The sequence below is a fragment of the Maniola jurtina genome, chromosome Z (assembly GCF_905333055.1).
Source record: "Maniola jurtina chromosome Z, ilManJurt1.1, whole genome shotgun sequence".
Classification (NCBI taxonomy): domain Eukaryota; kingdom Metazoa; phylum Arthropoda; class Insecta; order Lepidoptera; family Nymphalidae; genus Maniola; species Maniola jurtina.
Window position 1 is genome coordinate 9,750,459 of NC_060058.1, and position 19,222 is coordinate 9,769,680.

General features: G+C 38.1%; 2 protein-coding genes across 6 annotated transcripts; one reads left to right on the plus strand and one right to left on the minus strand.

The window, feature by feature from the left end:
• Positions 1 to 1,955: 1,955 nt before the first annotated feature.
• LOC123880310 (ATP-binding cassette sub-family F member 2) lies at positions 1,956 to 14,285 on the minus strand. Of its 2 annotated transcripts, none has more exons than XM_045928366.1 (12): positions 14,169 to 14,285; positions 13,813 to 13,977; positions 12,040 to 12,246; positions 10,435 to 10,623; positions 9,751 to 9,894; positions 7,889 to 8,012; positions 7,509 to 7,707; positions 7,075 to 7,254; positions 6,372 to 6,512; positions 5,440 to 5,631; positions 4,947 to 5,150; positions 1,956 to 4,623 (listed from the first exon to the last, which is right to left on the minus strand). In XM_045928366.1, the coding sequence occupies exons 2-12, from the start codon at positions 13,961 to 13,963 to the stop codon at positions 4,489 to 4,491; spliced, it is 1,866 nt and encodes a 621-aa protein (XP_045784322.1). In that variant the 5' UTR covers positions 13,964 to 13,977; positions 14,169 to 14,285; the 3' UTR covers positions 1,956 to 4,488. The 2 variants fall into 2 exon arrangements, with proteins under 2 accessions (XP_045784322.1, XP_045784321.1); XM_045928365.1 differs by having other exon boundaries at positions 14,093 to 14,254.
• Positions 14,286 to 15,823: 1,538 nt separating this feature from the next.
• Positions 15,824 to 18,071, plus strand: LOC123880321. 4 transcript variants are annotated; one of them, XM_045928383.1, is made up of 3 exons: positions 15,824 to 16,274; positions 16,775 to 16,858; positions 17,175 to 18,071. In XM_045928383.1, the coding sequence occupies exons 1-3, from the start codon at positions 16,272 to 16,274 to the stop codon at positions 17,472 to 17,474; spliced, it is 387 nt and encodes a 128-aa protein (XP_045784339.1). In that variant the 5' UTR covers positions 15,824 to 16,271; the 3' UTR covers positions 17,475 to 18,071. The 4 variants fall into 4 exon arrangements, with proteins under 4 accessions (XP_045784339.1, XP_045784337.1, XP_045784338.1 ...); XM_045928381.1 differs by having other exon boundaries at positions 15,824 to 16,057; positions 16,775 to 16,881; XM_045928382.1 differs by having other exon boundaries at positions 15,824 to 16,057; positions 16,775 to 16,872.
• Positions 18,072 to 19,222: the final 1,151 nt, after the last annotated feature.

Sequence of the window (19,222 nt, forward strand, 5' to 3'; positions counted from 1 at the left end):
CATTCTGGAAGTATTGTTTTGTAAAATACCCGCTTTAGAAATACAAATGGATTAAAATAGTGTTAAGCCCCGTTGACATTGTCCAAGTAAATATGTGTAGTACGCACTGAGACAATTTTCGTATGAGTCGCTAAGCTAGAATTATTTTATTATAAAACAAAATAATATTAAATAATCTGGGGGATTTGACATCTTTGATTTTATGAATGAACACGTGAATACGAGTAAGCTATACTCTATATAGCTCGATTACCACTGACTGACTCATTGACATAATTGTTCTCCTAGAAAGAGAAGGAAAACGATATAGTGATGTAGGGAAGATGTGTTTGGGGAGTCAACTGGGGAAAAATTATGACATTTCGGAAAAACAAGATGGCGGCCGACGTGATTTTTGCAGCTCCTTTGTTTTTTAAGGGACTCCGTTCAAACTCGCAACTATTAAAGAATGTAGTAAACGGTTAACAGAAAATGGGGAAAAAATTGGAAAAACAAGATGGCGGCCGAGCCGTAGCGTTTTAAAATTTTTGATTTTTCGACCCAAAACCGCGGCGCCACAGATCCGAAACGGGGTAATTAAGGATAATTATTTTTTTTGGTTTCGCCCACGATTATCCTGAATTTTGACGGAATGGGAGTGGTTTTTAAAAATTCAAGATTTTGTTGTCTCATACACATTTGACAAGAATTTATATAAATATTTTATCACTTATTCACATCACTATTAAAAAGTCGTAAAAAACAGACAACGCGAACGCATGAAATGCCATTTTGGTCTGCGGGATTAAAAATAACTTAAATAAAAGTGAAGAGATTGTCAATATTTATTTATCTATAAATCATTGAAATCATTATACAAGTAGGCTGAAATTGATGTACATACAAAATTAGTTATTTCCATTGGCGATTCGCCTTACTTTAAATAGTTTCATGTTGAGGCTTTGTTGGCACATGGCTCGTAACTGAATGATTGTCTAAATGCAAAAAAAAATGTCAGTTATTTACTCAAATATTTTCTTCGTTTTCGTTGTTTTCATACATTATTTACAAGATTGTTAGAGCATAGTGAAAAAAGGCACTAATTGTCACTATCGATTAGGTGCTTCCAAGTGATTAAAATTTAAAAAATACTTAGGTAAAGAAGTTACAAGTTCCCGTTTTGCATTGAGCCACTCAAATTTAGTTCCGAGTATGCTCACATGACGCTCACTGCTGCTATCAGCAACAAAATGCCGAAAATCAAATACAAGTCCAGCGTACTTATATAATAGAGGTTAGTGCTATGAATGTATTCGTTTAGATCAACGAGTTTCTGTGGTATGCAGACCGCATAAAACGCATGCATACATGACAACAATAACAACATGCATACATGTTTGAGTAATGATATTAGAGTACCTAACTATAGAACAGGGAATTATAATGAAACAATTATTATGCGGATTGTTGATATTGAATGCGCGCGAGCCCTTAGTTGCTTTCAGGTAAAAAGAACTCTTTCATACTGCGCATGAATCAAAAGATTGACTGATGAACCAATTGCGCGACATCATAAATACCCTCATCATTGCGCTTCACCTTATACCACAAAAATCGATTAATCAGGCAGCGCAGGTTCAATAAGGTCAGAGCTCTTTTTCGCGACGAAAATGGTAGTACGATGATGATTAGAAACTTATTGCGCGACTTGAGAGTAACTCAGATTTTATCGGTTTGACGTAACGCAAACTTTACTTACTCAAGTATTTAAAATTACCGCTAAACAGAACAGCCATGAATTGACGACGCCATAATTTATAGTGTATTAAACTACCAAGCAGTTAGTGCCATTAATTAAATAAAAGCTCTTATTTTTTACTAACTGCGCATTTAAAACTACTAAATTCTAAGATGAATAATTTATTCTAATTTAATCGTAATCTCTGCCACAATATCAGTTTTATTTCAAACGCCCGTAAAAGTTGCATGCACTAATGTTTTTTTTTTTTCATAATTATTCGTTATATTTTATCATCGTTTTAAAACGAGCGCTAGATGTCTATCTAATCTTTGCTGGGAGCACCTTTACGTGGATTCCTGAGATCGCTTGATGCGTCAAATCACGCTTTAGCGCGTTCCGGATTCCCATCGCGGTAAGTTTAGGCCCTTACTCAACCGCATTTTGTGATGTCAAAGAAGCAAGATACAATCATAATTTATTGTTAAGGGCCAGGCAGGCTTAACGCTGAAGTTTGACAGCTCCAGGTTGTCGGAATCACCTGGCTGGTTGACACTACTGGCTATAACGCAAAATTGCAGCAAGAAAGAATAAATTAAACAACAAACTGCATCAACTTCGATATACATAATTGTGATTATTACAACTTCAGTCTGACGTCCAGATTTGTCTTGACATTATAACCATCAGAACGGATCACTTTGCCAACAATAACAACAGATTTTCCTTCCTTCTCTAGAGCATCAAACTTAACAATAATTCTTCGATTGTAAAAAATTATTGATTTATAATAATATAAGGCAATGCAATCCTCTTTTAACCTTGTAATTCTAATGAATCTCTTGCAATACTCATTGACGACAAAAGTGAAACCGTTTCCACACCAAAAGCAAAATGATCGTTTGGTCTGAACAAGTTCGTACGTACTTTACATAATGCCCGAAACATGTCCACGTCAACCGAGCATTTGGCTCGCAAGGTGGCTCGCGAACGTATGTGCTTGGTATAGCAACGTCACAAAGTAGAACTATGCCATCTACTATTAACTATGTATACCCCATTCCACATCATATCAAAAACGATTTAACCAGTGAATATGTGACACCCCGAAAATTCTATAAAATGACGTTCAACGATTATTATCGGAACAAGGAGAGAACTAACTAATACCTCCCGACCTACTACATGGCCGAACAATTACAGTGTTATTATAATAAATGAATGAATGTAAACTAATTGATACCTAAATGTCATAAGGTAAAATGTATTTTTTTTTAAATAGGTAAAGTATTTGATTGCACATTAAAGAAGTTAGTATATTTTTTAAACAAGAACAACTTTTGAATAAAAAAAAAAGTATTGCAGGCGGAGACATGTTCACAATCAACAACTTTTATTTTTTTATCGCTGAGCTATATAGTAAAATAAGTACAAATAAATAATTACTATAATAAAAAATAATTATTTATAAATTAAAAATAAACAGCTTTGTAGTAATTCGATTACGAGGTTCAAAATCTCTCCTATTATGCAACACGCTATTGTCAATTTTTTATTCCTAGAGACCAAAATGACAACTTAAAATGTCAAACTTAAAAATAATGGTATGTACAGCTTAGCAAAAATAGTGATGTCCTCATGATTCCGGTTTAGTTTAAAATCGTTAAATCAAATAATGTTGCATGAAATGTGTAAAATAAACCTACTAAATATTTAATTACGAGATAAAAAATAGCACTAGTCACATTTTATTTAAAAGACTTAAAGACTAAAGTAAGTAACAAAATATACAAAAAATAATTCACTTAAGGAATTTTTCAATAATACGTAAAACTTGTAAATTGAGAATCAGCCGATACTTATTTTATTTGAATTGGAATTATTTCAACATTGACTATTTATAATAAATAATGGCTAATATTTATGCCTAAGTATCGATTGCACCACATCACTATCAAAGAGCTATATAATACAGACAACACACGAAAGTCATTTTGGTCTCCGGGATGAAAAAATGGAGTATAGTTGACGTCCAAATAATTAAAAACGCATTTTATTATGCATAGCATCGTACAGGAACGCTAAATTGCGTAGCGGCACGACTGAGTGCCGAGTTGGATTCAGCGGCTGACCACTTTACTGATTCTTTTGGACCTATTGATGTGTCCTAGGTATATACATATATTCGTCTCAATAGACCTCTCTTTCGTAAGACCAGAGCACTCACCACTGTGTTGAAGAGGTTGGTACACGTGGTTAAATCGTTCTTTTATCAATAATTAAGAAGCTGGCGAACAAAACTGTCTAATTTCACGAAATAAAATTTTACAAGATGAGTAAAAAACGGAATAAAAGCTGTTGAAACTTTACTGCCTAAAACGATGTTACGATGATGGTGACGGTATAATTAAAGTTTTGTTAGAAATTACGTGATTTGGACTCAATTCTCGTTCTTCAAGACATTGTTTAAGGCCTAAATGCTTGAATGTGAGTTCAAGTTTGTATTTAGTTATAATGTAATTTAGTGTAATTTTAGTATTTTAGGCCGTTTTGCTAGGGACTGAGTTCAGATTTGTAATCCAAAATTTAATAGGGCCAAAAAGTGTAATAAAGAAAATGTATTTTAGAATTGTAACTACACCGTTGTATTCGTTAGCTCCTTAAATTATATTTTTATACATAAATATATACAAGCTTTCGCACACATGTCCCCGCGCGCATTGCAGTGAAACTGTCTATAGTATTAATTTACCTAAACTATTAATTTTTTCCTATTTACGAAATTTAGCAGCGTTATCCGCATTATCCTTTAAGATTTTTGATTTCAGATGGTCCTTGTATTTGAGAATGCCGCCTTGCCATTTAGTGACGGTGCCGTTTTCACAGATCCATATTTCTTGAGCCACCTGTAAATAAATGTACATTTTCCTTGAGCCACCTATAAACAAATCCTTAATAAGCCATACCAATATTTTTACAGCAAAAGTATGTTTGTCTTTTTTTTTAATACAGTATCAGTTGAAAGACTAAGTCGTTTTACCGTCGCAAATCGCGATCGACCGTCGGACACAAGAGTGTTTCGCGCGATGTAACAGTTTTAGGTTAAGCTGTTCCCTGATATAAGATATGAAAACATCCGTGAAAACGCGGCTAAGATGGCTAGAAGCGGCTGGATAGATAGGCACAGGACCGTGTTTGGTGATGCCCTCGGGATGAAGGACGGACTGACCTGGTTGATGAGGCGGAAGTCGTGGCTCACGAGCACCATGCCGCCGTCGAAGTCGTTGATGGCGTCGGCCAGTGCATCGATGGTCTCCATGTCGAGATGGTTGGTGGGCTCGTCCATCAGCAGCAGATGCGGCGTCTGCCACGCGAGCCACGCGAACACCACGCGGCAGCGTTGCCCATCCGACAGCTGCCGCATCGGGCACACCTGCACCGACAAATATTATTACTAGTGATGGGGAAACGTGTGTGTTAGCTAGTTTTTCAAAGCCCATCCCTTTAACCGATTTTGATGAAATTTACTACTTTTCATCCTGTAGAAATCCCACGGAATTCTTAAAAGCGGAATTCTTATGTGGTACGGACTGACTAAGGCTACTTTTTATCCCAAAAAATCATAGATTTTAATGAGATGAGAGAGACTGGTTACAATGCAATATAATGGGAAACTTCTTGAGCATGCAGCCCAGCGCCCGCGCAGGTGATGCGGTACTGACCTGCTGGCGGCCGGTGAGCCCGTAGCGGCCGATGATCTTGCGCATCTCCTCGCGCTCGCGCACTTCGGGGAACTCTTTGAGCATGTAGTCCAGCGGCGACAGGTCCAGGTCAAGCAACTCGTGCAGGTGCTGGTGGTAGCGTCCGATCCGCAAATGAGAGTTCTTGCGGATCATGCCCGTCGACGGCACCAGCTGCAAATTATATCAAGACAATACAATGAAGGATCACTTGTTTCTAACTGACTATGTAGATTTATAGCGACAATCTATACTGATATAATAAATGCGCAAGTGTGTGTTAGTCTTCACCTAGGGAGAAGAAGCTGCTGCTGTTCCTGGCGGCAATCAGTATTGGACGAGAACTGTGAAACGCTGGTGATCACAATAGATCGGCAACAATCAAAGTGATATAGGGTCGGAAGTGCCTTGCATAGCCGCCAAACCAACAAGTGTGCGTTTGTCAATCTACTAGCTTTTCACAGCCCACCTATTAAACCAATTTTGATGAAATTTGGTGCATAGATAACTTGCATCCTAAGGGACATAGGCTACTGTTTGTCCCGGAAAGTCAGAGTTCCCATAGGATTTTTAAAACCTATATTCCCCTTGATGAAGTCGAGGACGTCATCAGTTTGGTACAGGGGTAGCTTGCATCCCAGGGCTTGCGTAGGCTACTTTTTAACCCACTATCAAAAATCATTTAAAATTCAAATTTCATTCATTTCTTGGAGAACAACAGCTAACGTCCCTTATGCTACATCTGTAACTCTAACACTGGGTCGGAAACTTCTGACTTTCCAGTCCTAATGAAAACGGCATGAAATGCAGCAGATACTCTTTTCTGATCGTAAAAAGTTACAATATTATCAAATTAGTGAGCACTGTGTTAGAGAAATTGATTCCAAATATTAGTTAAATAATAATTAACTTACATCTCCATAAAGCAGTTTGAGAAGTGTAGACTTGCCAGCACCATTTGGTCCCACAAGAGCGAGTCGAGTGTCTAGATCAATACCAAACTCTAAATTCTTATAAATCCAAGGCCCATCATCAGTATACCTAAATGATACATTCTGAAACAAATCATACATATTTTGTTAATTCAGGAAGCTCTTTGGAAACTATGCTAAGTAAGAATGATGAGTTCTAGTCGATGCATCCATGTACATTCAAATTTCAAATGCATTATCACTATACAAGATATTATTTTAGTAAGGGTTGGTGAGGCAAACATTTAAATTCTCAGATGTAGAAGAATCGTTGCTTTTAAATAAAATTAAAGCCGCATTCAAAAATTTTCAAAAAATCTCTACTTATGTTTCTTTGCAACATTCATTTCTTACAGTATACTCTATCGACTATTATAATAAAATCATTTAGGATAATATTCATCCCTTTCACAACGCTACCTGTGGAAAAGAAATAGCACTTATCAATTTAGTTATAGTTTAGAAATTATGTATCACCAATACTTAGACAATCTAGTCAGAGTTGATCGTTGATTTTAATTAAAATAAAAACTGCATTCAAAAATTTCCAAAAAATCTCTACTCTGTATCTCTCTACCTATCTTTAATGACTGTGTGTGTATTAACTGCTGTGTGTCTGAAGCTTAAATGAGTGAATAGTTCTAACCTGCACCATAATGACGGGCGGCGGCACTTTCCCGCAAGAGGGGAAATAGAAGTTGAGTATCTTGTCGTCGGTGACCTTCTCGGTGAGCCCCTGTGCAACCATCTTGGCGAGAGTCTTCTCCTTGGACTGTGCCTGGCGAGCGAGCTTGGCCGAGCCGTGACCGAACCTCGCTATGTAGTTCTAATCAACAAGATAGGATTTCATTGTAATAAAATAATAAAGATTGAAATTTGTTATTTTTGTGTTTTCGCGGTTTCAAATAATCACTTCCTTCTTTCTCAGCCATGTCTTACAGTGTTTGTACTTTTAAAGCTTTCGCTTAACTTTAAGGAGAAATTACTATTGTTAGGTACAGCTTGGGATATAAAATTTCACCCAAACGAAGCCGCGCGGATCAGGAAGTCAATAAAATGTATAAAAATAAAAATATCTACCTTCATATGCGCGATCTGATCCTGCTCCCAGTTGTACTGTTTCATCTGGTTTTCGAGCAGTTCCATACGTGTGCGCACGAACGCTTCATAGTTGCCTGTGTAGTACTTGAGCCGCCTCTTGCTCATGTGGATGATATTGGTACACACCCCGTTAAGGAAATCCTGGGAGTGCGATATTAGCACCAGGATTCGTTTATACCTACAAAACAGAAATGACCTTTACTATCTACTGCAGTAGTTTGACTATCACTATGTAAAGAAGCAACTTTCACATTTTTGACATTAGTATAGATGTTAATATTCATATATATAATATATAATATTCATATGAATATATAATATTCATATGGATTAGAGACTCATTAATAAATGATACTGACTGTTTGAGTTCCTCTTCGAGCCACACGCAGGCGTCGAGATCCAAGTGGTTGGTTGGCTCGTCCAGCAGTAGCAAATGCGGCTTCACGTACAACGCGCGCGCCAGTGCGATACGCATACGCCAACCTGTGATCACAAGTATCACATCATCATTGTGAATAGAATAGAATAGAATAGAATAGATTTTTATTCAAATAAACTTTTACAAGTGCTTTTGAATCGTCAAATAATTTACCACTGGTTCGGAATGCCGTTCCTACCGAGAAGAACCAGCAAGAAACTCGGCGGTTGCTCTTTTCAATTGTGCAATTTACAATAATATTCTATACTATACAAGCAATTGCAGACCCGCGCATTGCTGGAGCGAGTCAAATCCATGCTTTTTTATCATTTACATAATCTTCGATTGTGTAATATGCTTTTGCCAGGAGCATACTTTTAATGGATTTTTTAAACTTTGGTAAAGGCAAGTCTAATATTGACTGTGGAATTCTATTATAAAATATTACACTCATTCCCACAAATGACTTTCCCACTTTTCTGAGGCGGAGCGTAGGAGTTGCGAGCTTATTACGATTTCTAGTTGGCCTGTCATGGAAATCACCGATTTTTTTGTAGCTGAGGAGGTTTTGTCGTACAAAAATTATATTATTGTAAATGTATTGAGAAGCTACTGTAAGAATACCTATTTCCTTAAATTTCTCTCGTAGGGAATCGCGCGGTTTTAAATTATAAATTGCGCGTATTGCCCTTTTTTGTAAAACGAAAATTTTTCCAATATCTGCCGCTTTACCCCATAGCAAGATTCCGTAAGACATAATACTGTGAAAATAGGCAAAATATACAATTTTTGCAGTTTCCACGTCAGTTATCTGTCGAATCTTTCTAACAGCGTAAGCAGCAGAGCTGAGTTTGCCAGCAAGTGTTGATATATGGGCGTTCCATTGAAGCTTTGCATCTAAAGTTATCCCCAGGAACACGGTGGTCTCCTCTACTTTCAACATATCATTATTTATCATTAATTTTATGTTATTTGTCGTCTTGGTATTGGGCAGTGCGAATTCGACACACTTGGTTTTCTTTGCATTTAAAAGCAAATTGTTAACAGTAAACCAGTGAGTGACCTGCGATATGGCTCTATTTACATCGTCATAATTATTCTCATTTCTATCTAATTTAAAAATCAAAGACGTATCATCAGCAAATAGTACAATATCGCAAGTATTTTGGACAAAATATGGTAGATCGTTTATATATACCAAGAACATGAAGGGACCTAGGATAGAGCCTTGAGGAACACCCATTAATGAGGCTGATCCGGATGACTTCACATCATTTACACATACTGTTTGTATACGATCACTGAGATAAGACGCAATAAGACTAAGCGCAGTGTCTTTGACTCCATAATAGCTCAATTTAGCTAAGAGAGTCTCGTGCTCAACGCAGTCGAATGCTTTAGACAAATCACAGAAAATTCCAACGGCATTCTGTGAGTTCTCCCACGCATCGAATATATGCTTTAAAAGCATTGCGCCCGCATCGATTGTTGATCGTCCTTTAGTAAAACCATACTGCTCCGAGTGAAGTAATTTATTCAAGTTAAAGTGCAAGAGCAGTTGGTTGAGCATAATTTTTTCAAATATCTTGCTAAAAGTCGGCAAAATCGAAATTGGCCTGTAATTATTTGGGTCACTTTTACTGCCCGATTTGAAAAGAGGAATCAATTTACTGTATTTCATAAGATCTGGAAAGGATCCTGACTCTACGGACTTATTAAACCTATAGTGAACCTATAGAGGTACCCAATTGGTACAGACGCAATGGTCAATTGGTAGCTTTAGAGTATAGATCTTGATATTACCTCCCGAGAAATCCTTAGTAGCTTTTTGCTGCATCTCCTTGGTGAAGCCTAAACCGTGCAGGATGTTGGCCGCGCGGGCTTCGGCCGTGTCAGCGCTTAGCTCATCCAGCCGGTCGTATACGTCCAGCAACTGCTCTTGGGCATCTAGCAAACAAATGTGCAACCGTTAAGAAAAAACTTAATTGGTTTCAATGTGCTATTGATTAGGATATAATGTACAGAGGAACCGGTTAAACGTCATGTGGGGGGCATGTAATGCTATCAAAATAACCCTAAAAATAATATTTTTGGGTGACGATGGTCCACCTCTGAATTATTGGTTATTATGCTCTCGGAAATAAAGCGGAATAATCACTTAAGTTCTTGTCCTGCAGAATATCTTAAAACATGCGCACATTCTATTATCTATCAAATCAAATAACAATCCACAACAAGTTAAAAAATTAAGCACAAGAAGTGTGGGCTTTAACAGAGGACTATGGATCAAAACATGTTGCAAGATGCAACGAAAAAGATCATAATAATGTTATTTGCCTTGCATAATCAAAGCTAGGCTAGGGAAAAACAGAAGAAGACATCCCAGCTATAAAGATGCTGTTGCAACCAGTTTTGGACGGGAACTTTAGATAGTGGCGATCACGGTTGTCGTGAACGGGAACTGCAGGAGCCAAGTAAAAAACTTACCATCATCGTCACAATGGGCCAGTTCCTCGGCTAATTTCTCCAATTTGATTCGCTCTTCATCTACTTCCATGACGCACTGCAGCGCTGTTTTATCGGACGCCGGCATTTCTCGAGTTAAGTGAAAAATGTCGATGTGGTCTGGAATAGGCACCTCGCGACGTCCCAGCGCTGCTAACAACGACGACTTGCCTGTTTGGATTAAATACTCATCATTATTATCAACAACTCATAGCCGGCCCACTAATGAGCATGGGTCTCCTCTAAGAGTGAGAAAGATTAAGGCCATAGATCACCACGCTGGCTAAGTGTGGGGTTGTAGACCCTAGAGGACATTATGGAGAATGCTCAGGTGTGCAGGTTTCCTCACGATGTTTTCCTACACCATTAAAGCAAGTGATATTTAAATACTTATTACACACATAATTCCTATAAGTTAGAGGTGCGTGCCCGGAATCAAACCCAAAACGTCCCGAATAGAAGGTGCCGGCTTTTAACGCCCTTCATTTAAGGCTATCATTGCTTTGGCTCAGCTTCTCTGATAAATAAATACGGTTTATTATATTAGTGATGGCGCAATTACACTTTATATTAATTAGATCACTAAGCATATTTTCGGAGCTTCTTCTTCATGGTCGACCAAGTTTCAGAAGCAAAGACATGTGGATAGTTGGTTTAAGGTAATAAAAGAGCTATGGATGTCAGTGGTTTACGCACAGGACTAGTCCTTTCTAGACTCATTAACTTACGGAAAACGAATCACCTGCTAAAACAATTGCATTGCAATTTGCAACACATCCAGGTTTCGAGTTTATTTGAAATCGGTACACAAGGCCGATAGCCTAAATACTGGTACCATAGGCATCCGAATGCAGTTCCTGTGAAGAGACTCAATAACTTCACTGTTCTCAGCGGATTCAATCCTTTATGCCGCGTAATGCCAAGTATGGTACACGTGAAGGGTTCTATACCATAGTACAAGAAATAACACTTTCATTTTTTTTTCATGGCCATTTCAAAAATTTTATTATTTGCTATTGTAGCGGCAATAGAAACACAGACTCTGTGAAAATTTCACATTACGGTTCATGAGATACACTGACAGACAGACGGACAGACAGAGAAATCGTAATAATAGGGTGCCAACAGGTATGGACTCCTAAAAAGAACTTTGGTTAAACGTGTGAAATAAACATTGAAAAGCTAAACAGACTGCAAGACAACAGAGTAAAATGTATGTCAATTCAATCTGAATTACATTACAAATCAAAATGAAGTACATTACCAATGCAGCACAATAGGTAAAAGTAGGCTATAGTCAGTGGTTTTATTTGTAGACAAAATGAGGTCAATTTACAAAAAAATTTCACTGTGGTTTTTAGATGATAGTATTGATGAAATATTTTGAAAGTGAACAGAAATTTTACCAATTACATAATATAATAGGTTTGTTATATATATATAATAGGGTTGTAAGTAGTCTTACTTAACATCATTTATTTTTTTTAGTTAAGAAATATGGCTAGAAAAAGGCAAATACTGTAACATTATTTCCATTTACCTATAAAATCAGTTATTTTATCAGAATTAAAGTAAATAAGTACCCACCACATCCATTGAGTCCAACAAGGCCATATCTTCGGCCGCAATTCAATTCCAATAAGGTATCTTGAAGCAATTCACTGCCATAGAAGGTGATGGAGAAATTAGCTATTTTGATATCTCTTGAACGAGGGTGAACTGCCAGGGACCCAGTGCAAGATCTGGCTTCAGAGTTCATTTTAGCTTCTTCTTCTAACTTCAAGCATAATGCCTCTGGGAAAGAAACAGATTTTTATCATACAAAATTGTCAACTTAACTATGTACAGTGTAAACTCCATTTAACATCACTCAATTTAACCACAAACTCCCTAAAGCGTCGAAATCACACGGCTTTCGTTGCTTTAACTTGTCTTCCATACGTGGATGCACACTATAGGGCATTACACCCACTTGGATGGCTGGAGTGAAGACTTCGGCGGGGAGGGGCAACGCACGCACAACAGACGGAAACGTTTAAGTGCGGAAACCAGCCCAGAGAGAAGAAGAAGAAGAAGAAGAAGGGCATTACACCCATGACCTACAAATTAAACAGCTGTGTACGTTCTTTTGTCACATTATCTTTATTGGTGCAGCAAAGAAGTTAGACGAATATAACAAACAATACACAATAAAAAAATAAGAATTTCATGTAACTACTAACACAAGTCTGAAATAAACTTTTTCTTTTTCTAATATACAGATTTTTCTTGTGTTCATTTAACATAATAAAATAATGTCATAAAATGTGCAGTCCCTTCAGTGTCGTTATATAGAGTTTATACTGTATTATACTGTAAACTGGCTTACTTATATACTGTTAATTGGCTGACCCATGCTAGCTTGGGTAGAATTCCTGAAAATCTTTTATATGTAACCTGTCAGTTAAAGCCATTTATTCACAACAGGCACTATTGTACACTTTTTGATTGTCAATTGTTGAATTTGTAAGATAATTGATGTAATAGTGATGGTTAATTATGTGAAGCTAAACTTAAAGCTACAAGGGTTCCAAAGGGCATCTTTGGAACCCTTGTAGCTTTCTCCTTTTATATAATATCGAAGAAAGTGTGTCTGTCTGTCTGTCTGCTACACTTTCACGGCTCAACTGCTGAACAGATTTTAATGAAATTTTGTACAGACTTAGGATACATTCCTGAGAAGGACATAGGCTACTTTTTATCCCGAAAAAACAAACAGTTCCCGCGGGATTCCTAAATATTCATCCACTTGATCGATTTGTATGAAATTTGGTACCAAGGTAGCTTGCGTCCCTGTTATTGACATAGGCAACTTTTTATCCCGCAATATCAAACAGTTCCCACAGGATCTTTAAAAATCTAAATCCACTCGGACGAACTCGCGGGCATCCTCTAGTATAAATTCATAAATCAGACACATTGAGTATGTATCCAGATAGCAAGTTCCCAAACTTGAATTCTAGAATTTTGTCTAACCAACCAATGTCAAAAACAATAAGCACTAAAGTGTAGACAGAGCATGCAGAGTAAAGTCGAGGCACGGCGCGCTGAGTGGCAGCTAATGCACGATTATATGGGCGAGACACAGAACAATCCTAGCACAGCACGCCTTTGCGACCCGCGTGTCAGGTTAGTAGCCGCTAGAGCACGCAAATGAAAATAATTTCATTGCAGCTATTTCAACCATATGTCAAAGCAGAGCTTAAATTGATAAAGTTAAAAAAAACGTGCCTTAGCACCTCTCTACTCAGTCTGTGAGCGTTCCGCCTAAGAGGTGTTTCCGTTACTCATTAGTGCATTAGTAATTCACATGATAGTTACCTTCGGCGGTGAGCTCGCGATCCTCTTTCGCCGTGCCGTTGGTTGCGCCATTGGTCTCCGCATTAGTCACCCTCTCTACAGGCTTTTTGTTCCTATTACCCGCCTGCTCTTTTTTCTTTTGTTGGGCCCGTTTCTTTGCATCGGACGGCATTGTGCTAATCTAACCTATGTAACGACACAATTTCCATGAAATATTGCACGTGAACAGTACGTGTAATTAAGCGCGATTCTACAAGAAGCTATAGATTTCGTGTTTTTTACTCTTATCGCTACCTCTCACCTCACTTTCTCACAAAATTCTAATCATGCCCTTATGTACTACTTTGGTGCTGATATATAAGAGTTTTTTATTGTACCTATTAATTTTATGGGATGATAAGCAAGACAACCGCGTCTACACGTGCTAGCTAAGCGAAGAAAGAAAGATTTATCCAGAAACAAAACTCAAAAAACGCATTGACGTTGACACTACCTACCAAAGAGAATATAATCCAAAGAGTTTTTTTTTTCTTCTCTCGTCTGGGTTTACACTGATTAACCAATGTCAAGTGTGTAGTTATTTACAAGTTAGGAAAACTATATGTATAAGTATGGACTTCGTCTGTGCTGGCGCCCGCCGACATACACGCGGCGCCCCTTTAGAGCGCTTCTCAGTCAGTTCCTCGGTCAGTTCCACCACCAATAAACACCAGCGGGACACAAAAACCGGCCACTTCTAACAAAAAAACACTCCAAAAAGTTACAACACGCGCGCCAACAAACGCCACCACAGACAAAGTCCCAAATCCAAAGAGTATATATATAGGAAAATAATCACTACGTTTCTACTACCTACTAACTACCTTGGATGCTAACTACTAACTACTACAAAATGGCATTAACAGCCAGTGTTTCCACTCTTACGCTTAAGATTTTGGTTTTATCCTAATTTCTGTAGGAATTTATTGCCACATTACTTATCTATAAACATAATTTTATCTATATATAAGGCTTTCTAAAAAATTACAAATTCTAAAAATAGTGTTGTGTACTGGTGGGCGTTGCGATGACGAACCATTTTTAAAGACCGTTTCGGGTTCTGCGACGGTGAAACTGTTTTTACATCCTGGGTAACACAGTCTTCGTTGCACAAACCAGTCTTCGAATAACTTGGTGCAATTTTGTTTTTAAGTCTAAAAAAATACAGCCGAGAGTGAAATGATGCAACACACACGTCGCGTCGTCGCGAACGTCGTCCTTATCGTTCACGTTCGTTCTTAAAATATAGTTCCTCTTCCTACCGTTATAAAGAACAGTGTTTCGTTCTGCGACGGTGAAACCGTATTCACGTCCTGGGCAAAACAGTCTTCGTTGCACAAACCAGTCTTCGAATAACTTGGTGCGATTTTGTATTTTAAGCCAAAGAAAATACAGTCGAGAGTTAATTGATGCAACGACACGCGTCGTCGCGAATAAAGAACGGTTGTCGTTGCGACTGGTTCGAAGACGGCTTAAAAGCCATCTTCAAAGCAGTTGCAACGACGACCGTTTTCTGCAACCGTTTTCGTCGTCGGGAAAACGGTTGCGTTTCGTTCGTCAAAAATGCGACAACGATCCACCACTAGTGTTTTGGCGACTGCGTCCATTTCTGAACGCAGCCGTAACTAAAGAGTATGTAAATGCTAATCACTATTCACTACGTTATGGTCAAAATAACTGATATCTAATCTGTGTAAAGCCAGACCGTATAATAGTTATCTGTGAGCCTATGTAAAGCCAGACGAGGAAAAAAAGGAGCCAGACATAGTCTCTCAAATCTCTATGTAGTCAGTAAGCACAGATGAAGTCCATACTCATATAGTTTCCCCACAGAGTTTCCCTAACTTGTAAATAATACAAACTTGACATTGGCTAATCTTTGTAAAGCCAGACGAGAGAAAAAAAAAATGTAGTCAGTAGTGATTACATACTCTTTGAGCCAGACCGTAGTCAACCGTAGTGATTACATACTCTTTGAGCTAGACGAGAAAAAATCAAAGAGTATATAAACAGTATTACGTTCTAAGAAAAAATAAATAACTGCCATTGACGTGCGTTTGTTACAATTTCAATTTACCGGTTAAATTTCATGTAAACTCGTCTCACAGTGTGAAGCTGAATATATATACTGTAAGAAACCTCAGCACTCAGCAGTGTTTAATCGAACCTATATTCGGGTACCCCAACAAATTGGTGACCCGCCGTGAAATGGACTACACTGCTGAAGGTCCTATTCATTATACTCGGCATGCTGCTGATGACTGATCGTGCCCCCGGGATTGCCCCGGCTCTAGCCCGCATAACTGTGCGGACTGTGGAGTCGCTACTGATAAGTGGACCGGCGAAAGATGTCGCCCTCCGCTGCCAGTAACCACTAGTGACAAGTGCTTCGCTACCTGCCTGGCTAACAGCCGGCCAACTAACCTGCCTCGCTGCTGCTAATGGTGTTGTGCTTTGTCTAGGGGTGGAAATTCCTATGTATATAACAAACTAACAAACCTTTGTTCTAGTGCTTAAAGTAACACCTAACATTTTATATACTCAAGACACTAACTACTTGGTAAGTGTAAGAATTATCTAGTTTGACATGTCTTATTGATTACCATTAATAATAACTAACACCTTACTGCCAACTAGGTACTTAAAAATAACCTTTATTTTATGTCTCTTACTATAAATACTAGGTAAAAAACTGCCTTGTACATACTTACCTACCTATAATGTACACAATTACTTACCTACTACAAATTGTGTTCATTGTATATACTTACCTTAATAACTTTATTTTTATTATTTTCTTTATTTTTATGAATTGTGTTTGTATAACACAATTATTTTGAATATTAATTGATTTGTAAGACCAGGTACTAGATTTATTTTTGTTGTAACACCATACAGCTTGAATGTTTTTCTGTGTTTGTTTGTCTATACCTATATATTCTAGGTTGGTTATCTAACCATGGCAGACAAAGATATGGAGAAGTTGAAAAGCTTTCTGAAGAGAATGCTGCACTGCAGGCCCGCCTCGGTGAGAAGTCTCAAGTATTTAAGGTGACAGCCAAGATTTCTCCTTTCTGGGCACACAAACCAATCATATGGTTCGTAACAGTTGAGGCTCAATTTGAAATAGCTGGTATAATAACTGACAGCACAAAATATAGTTATGTCATAGGTCATTTGGGCCAAAAGTTGACTAAGATCGATTTTTGAAAACTTTTCTCCTCCATTTAATTTAACAAGTAAATCATCTATGTACGTGGAACCGGATATCTATCGATCTATAAATATTTATTTAATCTGACTTGACTATGGGAAGTAATGACATATGTTTTTCTTTTTTTTAGAATATGCGAGATTCTGAAAGTCTTCCAGATATTAATGTTGAAGAAGGACAAGAACCTGAAGCGAGCCAAATATCTGGAAGACGAATTGTTGATATTGGCTTTTTTTTCAAGAAGATCCAAAAAATTGGAAACCATGGTGTTCTTGATTGTAGTGTAGAAAGTTTAAAGCTCATAAGTGAAAAACGTTTAAACCTAAATGCAAAATTCACTGTGAAATGTTTAATGTGCAAGGAAAAGTCTTCTATTTCAAATGTAACGGGTGATCTTGATACTAGCACTGCATTGGGTACACAAACCTAGAAGAATGTCTACCCACTTTAGAATTGCCGACAATTACCCAACCGGCTTATCAAAATAAACATGAAATTATTTTTGACACCTGGGAAAAAGCGCTAAGTAATTCGATGTATGAGGCTGCGGAAAATGAATAGAAAATTGCTATAGACAAAGGTAGAATTACAAAAGATGGGGTTCCTGTTATGGATGTAATAGTTAACGGATGTTGGAGTAAAACATCTTATAAAAAAACTATAAACAATCTCAGGTGCTACTGCCATAATAGGTAGGGAAAAAATAAATATTACAGCATTTGCACACAGGGCCAAAACAAAAATAGACCACCGATGCTTTAAAAACTTTTCTGGGTCGCCTACTGCTATGGAGTCAAATATAATAGTAGAAGGCCTCAAAGCATCTATTGACATGTACGGATTAATATATTATGGTCGCCTTATTTGTGATGGAGACTCGAGTACATATTCAAAAATTCTAAATGCAAGACTGTATCTCCAGCACACTGTGGAAAAAATTGAATGTAGGAATCATCTACTGAGAAATTTATCCAACAAATTGGAAAGCCTTACTACAGATACTAAATATCCCATAGGCTATAGAAAACTCATTACCAAAAAACGGATCATGACCATAAGATCTACAATACGCAAATGTGTTCTGAAGTATCATAATTCCCACAAAAACATAGATTTTTGCACCCTAAAGCTTTTTGAAGATATACAAGTCCTACATTTACATGCTTTTGGTAATCCATTTTGTGACAATTCAGAAGATGAAGTCTTACTGTCAGGATTTCATACTAGTACAATATGGCAGAAAATAAGTTTAATTATAAATAATATAGCGGGACATTCAAGAAGTCTCATACATGATGTTGACAGTAACACTGTCGAATGTTTTCATAGCGTGGTAGCAAAATTCGTGGGCCGACGTGGGTACCAAACAACATGTTCAGCTGCAGCAGCTACTTTTAATACAAAAGTAGCTGAAGTAACGATTCCTTCACTCACCATTTGGTCTAGAGCACGCTCAACTGTCTCCCGCATCGCAAAGGGAAGAGGACGCGCGCGCATGAACACTGGCTGGGCGCCCTCACGCAGCCGAAAACCCACCGTGCCACCCGTGAATCGCCCGAGGCCGACCGCGAACACTTCAGCATATCTGTAACTGAATTCCTCTAAACTAAAACTAAACGATGGGGTAACATAATCCCCATTTCCTCTAACTATTCACGACCGATTAGACGGGTGGCAGCATTCTGTATTTCATACAAATTTAATTTACGAACAACGTTATTGTACCGTATAGTCGGCGTTATCTTGGCCATGATCTTAACGTTCTCTCCCGTATAATACCTCTCTCCACTATCGTCGAGACTTGACCGAAATCTGCACTCATGTAATTGTTATACGACGATGCCGACCGCCGGGGACACACCCTTCTCAGGTGTCCGGCCTGATTGCAAATTCTACATACAAAGGTCGACACAAACTCGACAAAGCCTTCTGTACACTCTCGCTGGGCCGCGATCTGCAACCGCCGCCCCTCGAGCGCCGTATCAGGCCGTGCGCGATCTTCGCTCTCTAATACCCCTTGGACTCGGACTGACTGCGTACACGCTCGCCTGCTGCTGTCTTCCCTGATCGTCCGACACCGACTGATAATAATTACTGTTTCCGGCGACAGCTTCATTATCTCGATCAAAACTTCCTACGTTCACTACCGCCTCTAAACCTCTACGTTGTATGCTTTCG

Excerpts from the sequence above, each read along its gene's own strand:
- LOC123880310 (XM_045928366.1), bottom strand. The coding sequence starts at position 13,963 with ATGCCGTCCGATGCAAAGAAACGGGCCCAACAAAAGAAAAAAGAGCAG. Across the intron at positions 12,247-13,812 it reads TCGCGAGCTCACCGCCGAAG|AGGCATTATGCTTGAAGTTA; the intron begins GTAACTATCATG and ends TTTCTTTCCCAG. Across the intron at positions 7,255-7,508 it reads ATCAGATCGCGCATATGAAG|AACTACATAGCGAGGTTCGG; the intron begins GTAGATATTTTT and ends CTTGTTGATTAG.
- LOC123880321 (XM_045928381.1), top strand. Across the intron at positions 16,882-17,174 it reads AGAAGTCTCAAGTATTTAAG|AATATGCGAGATTCTGAAAG; the intron begins GTGACAGCCAAG and ends TCTTTTTTTTAG.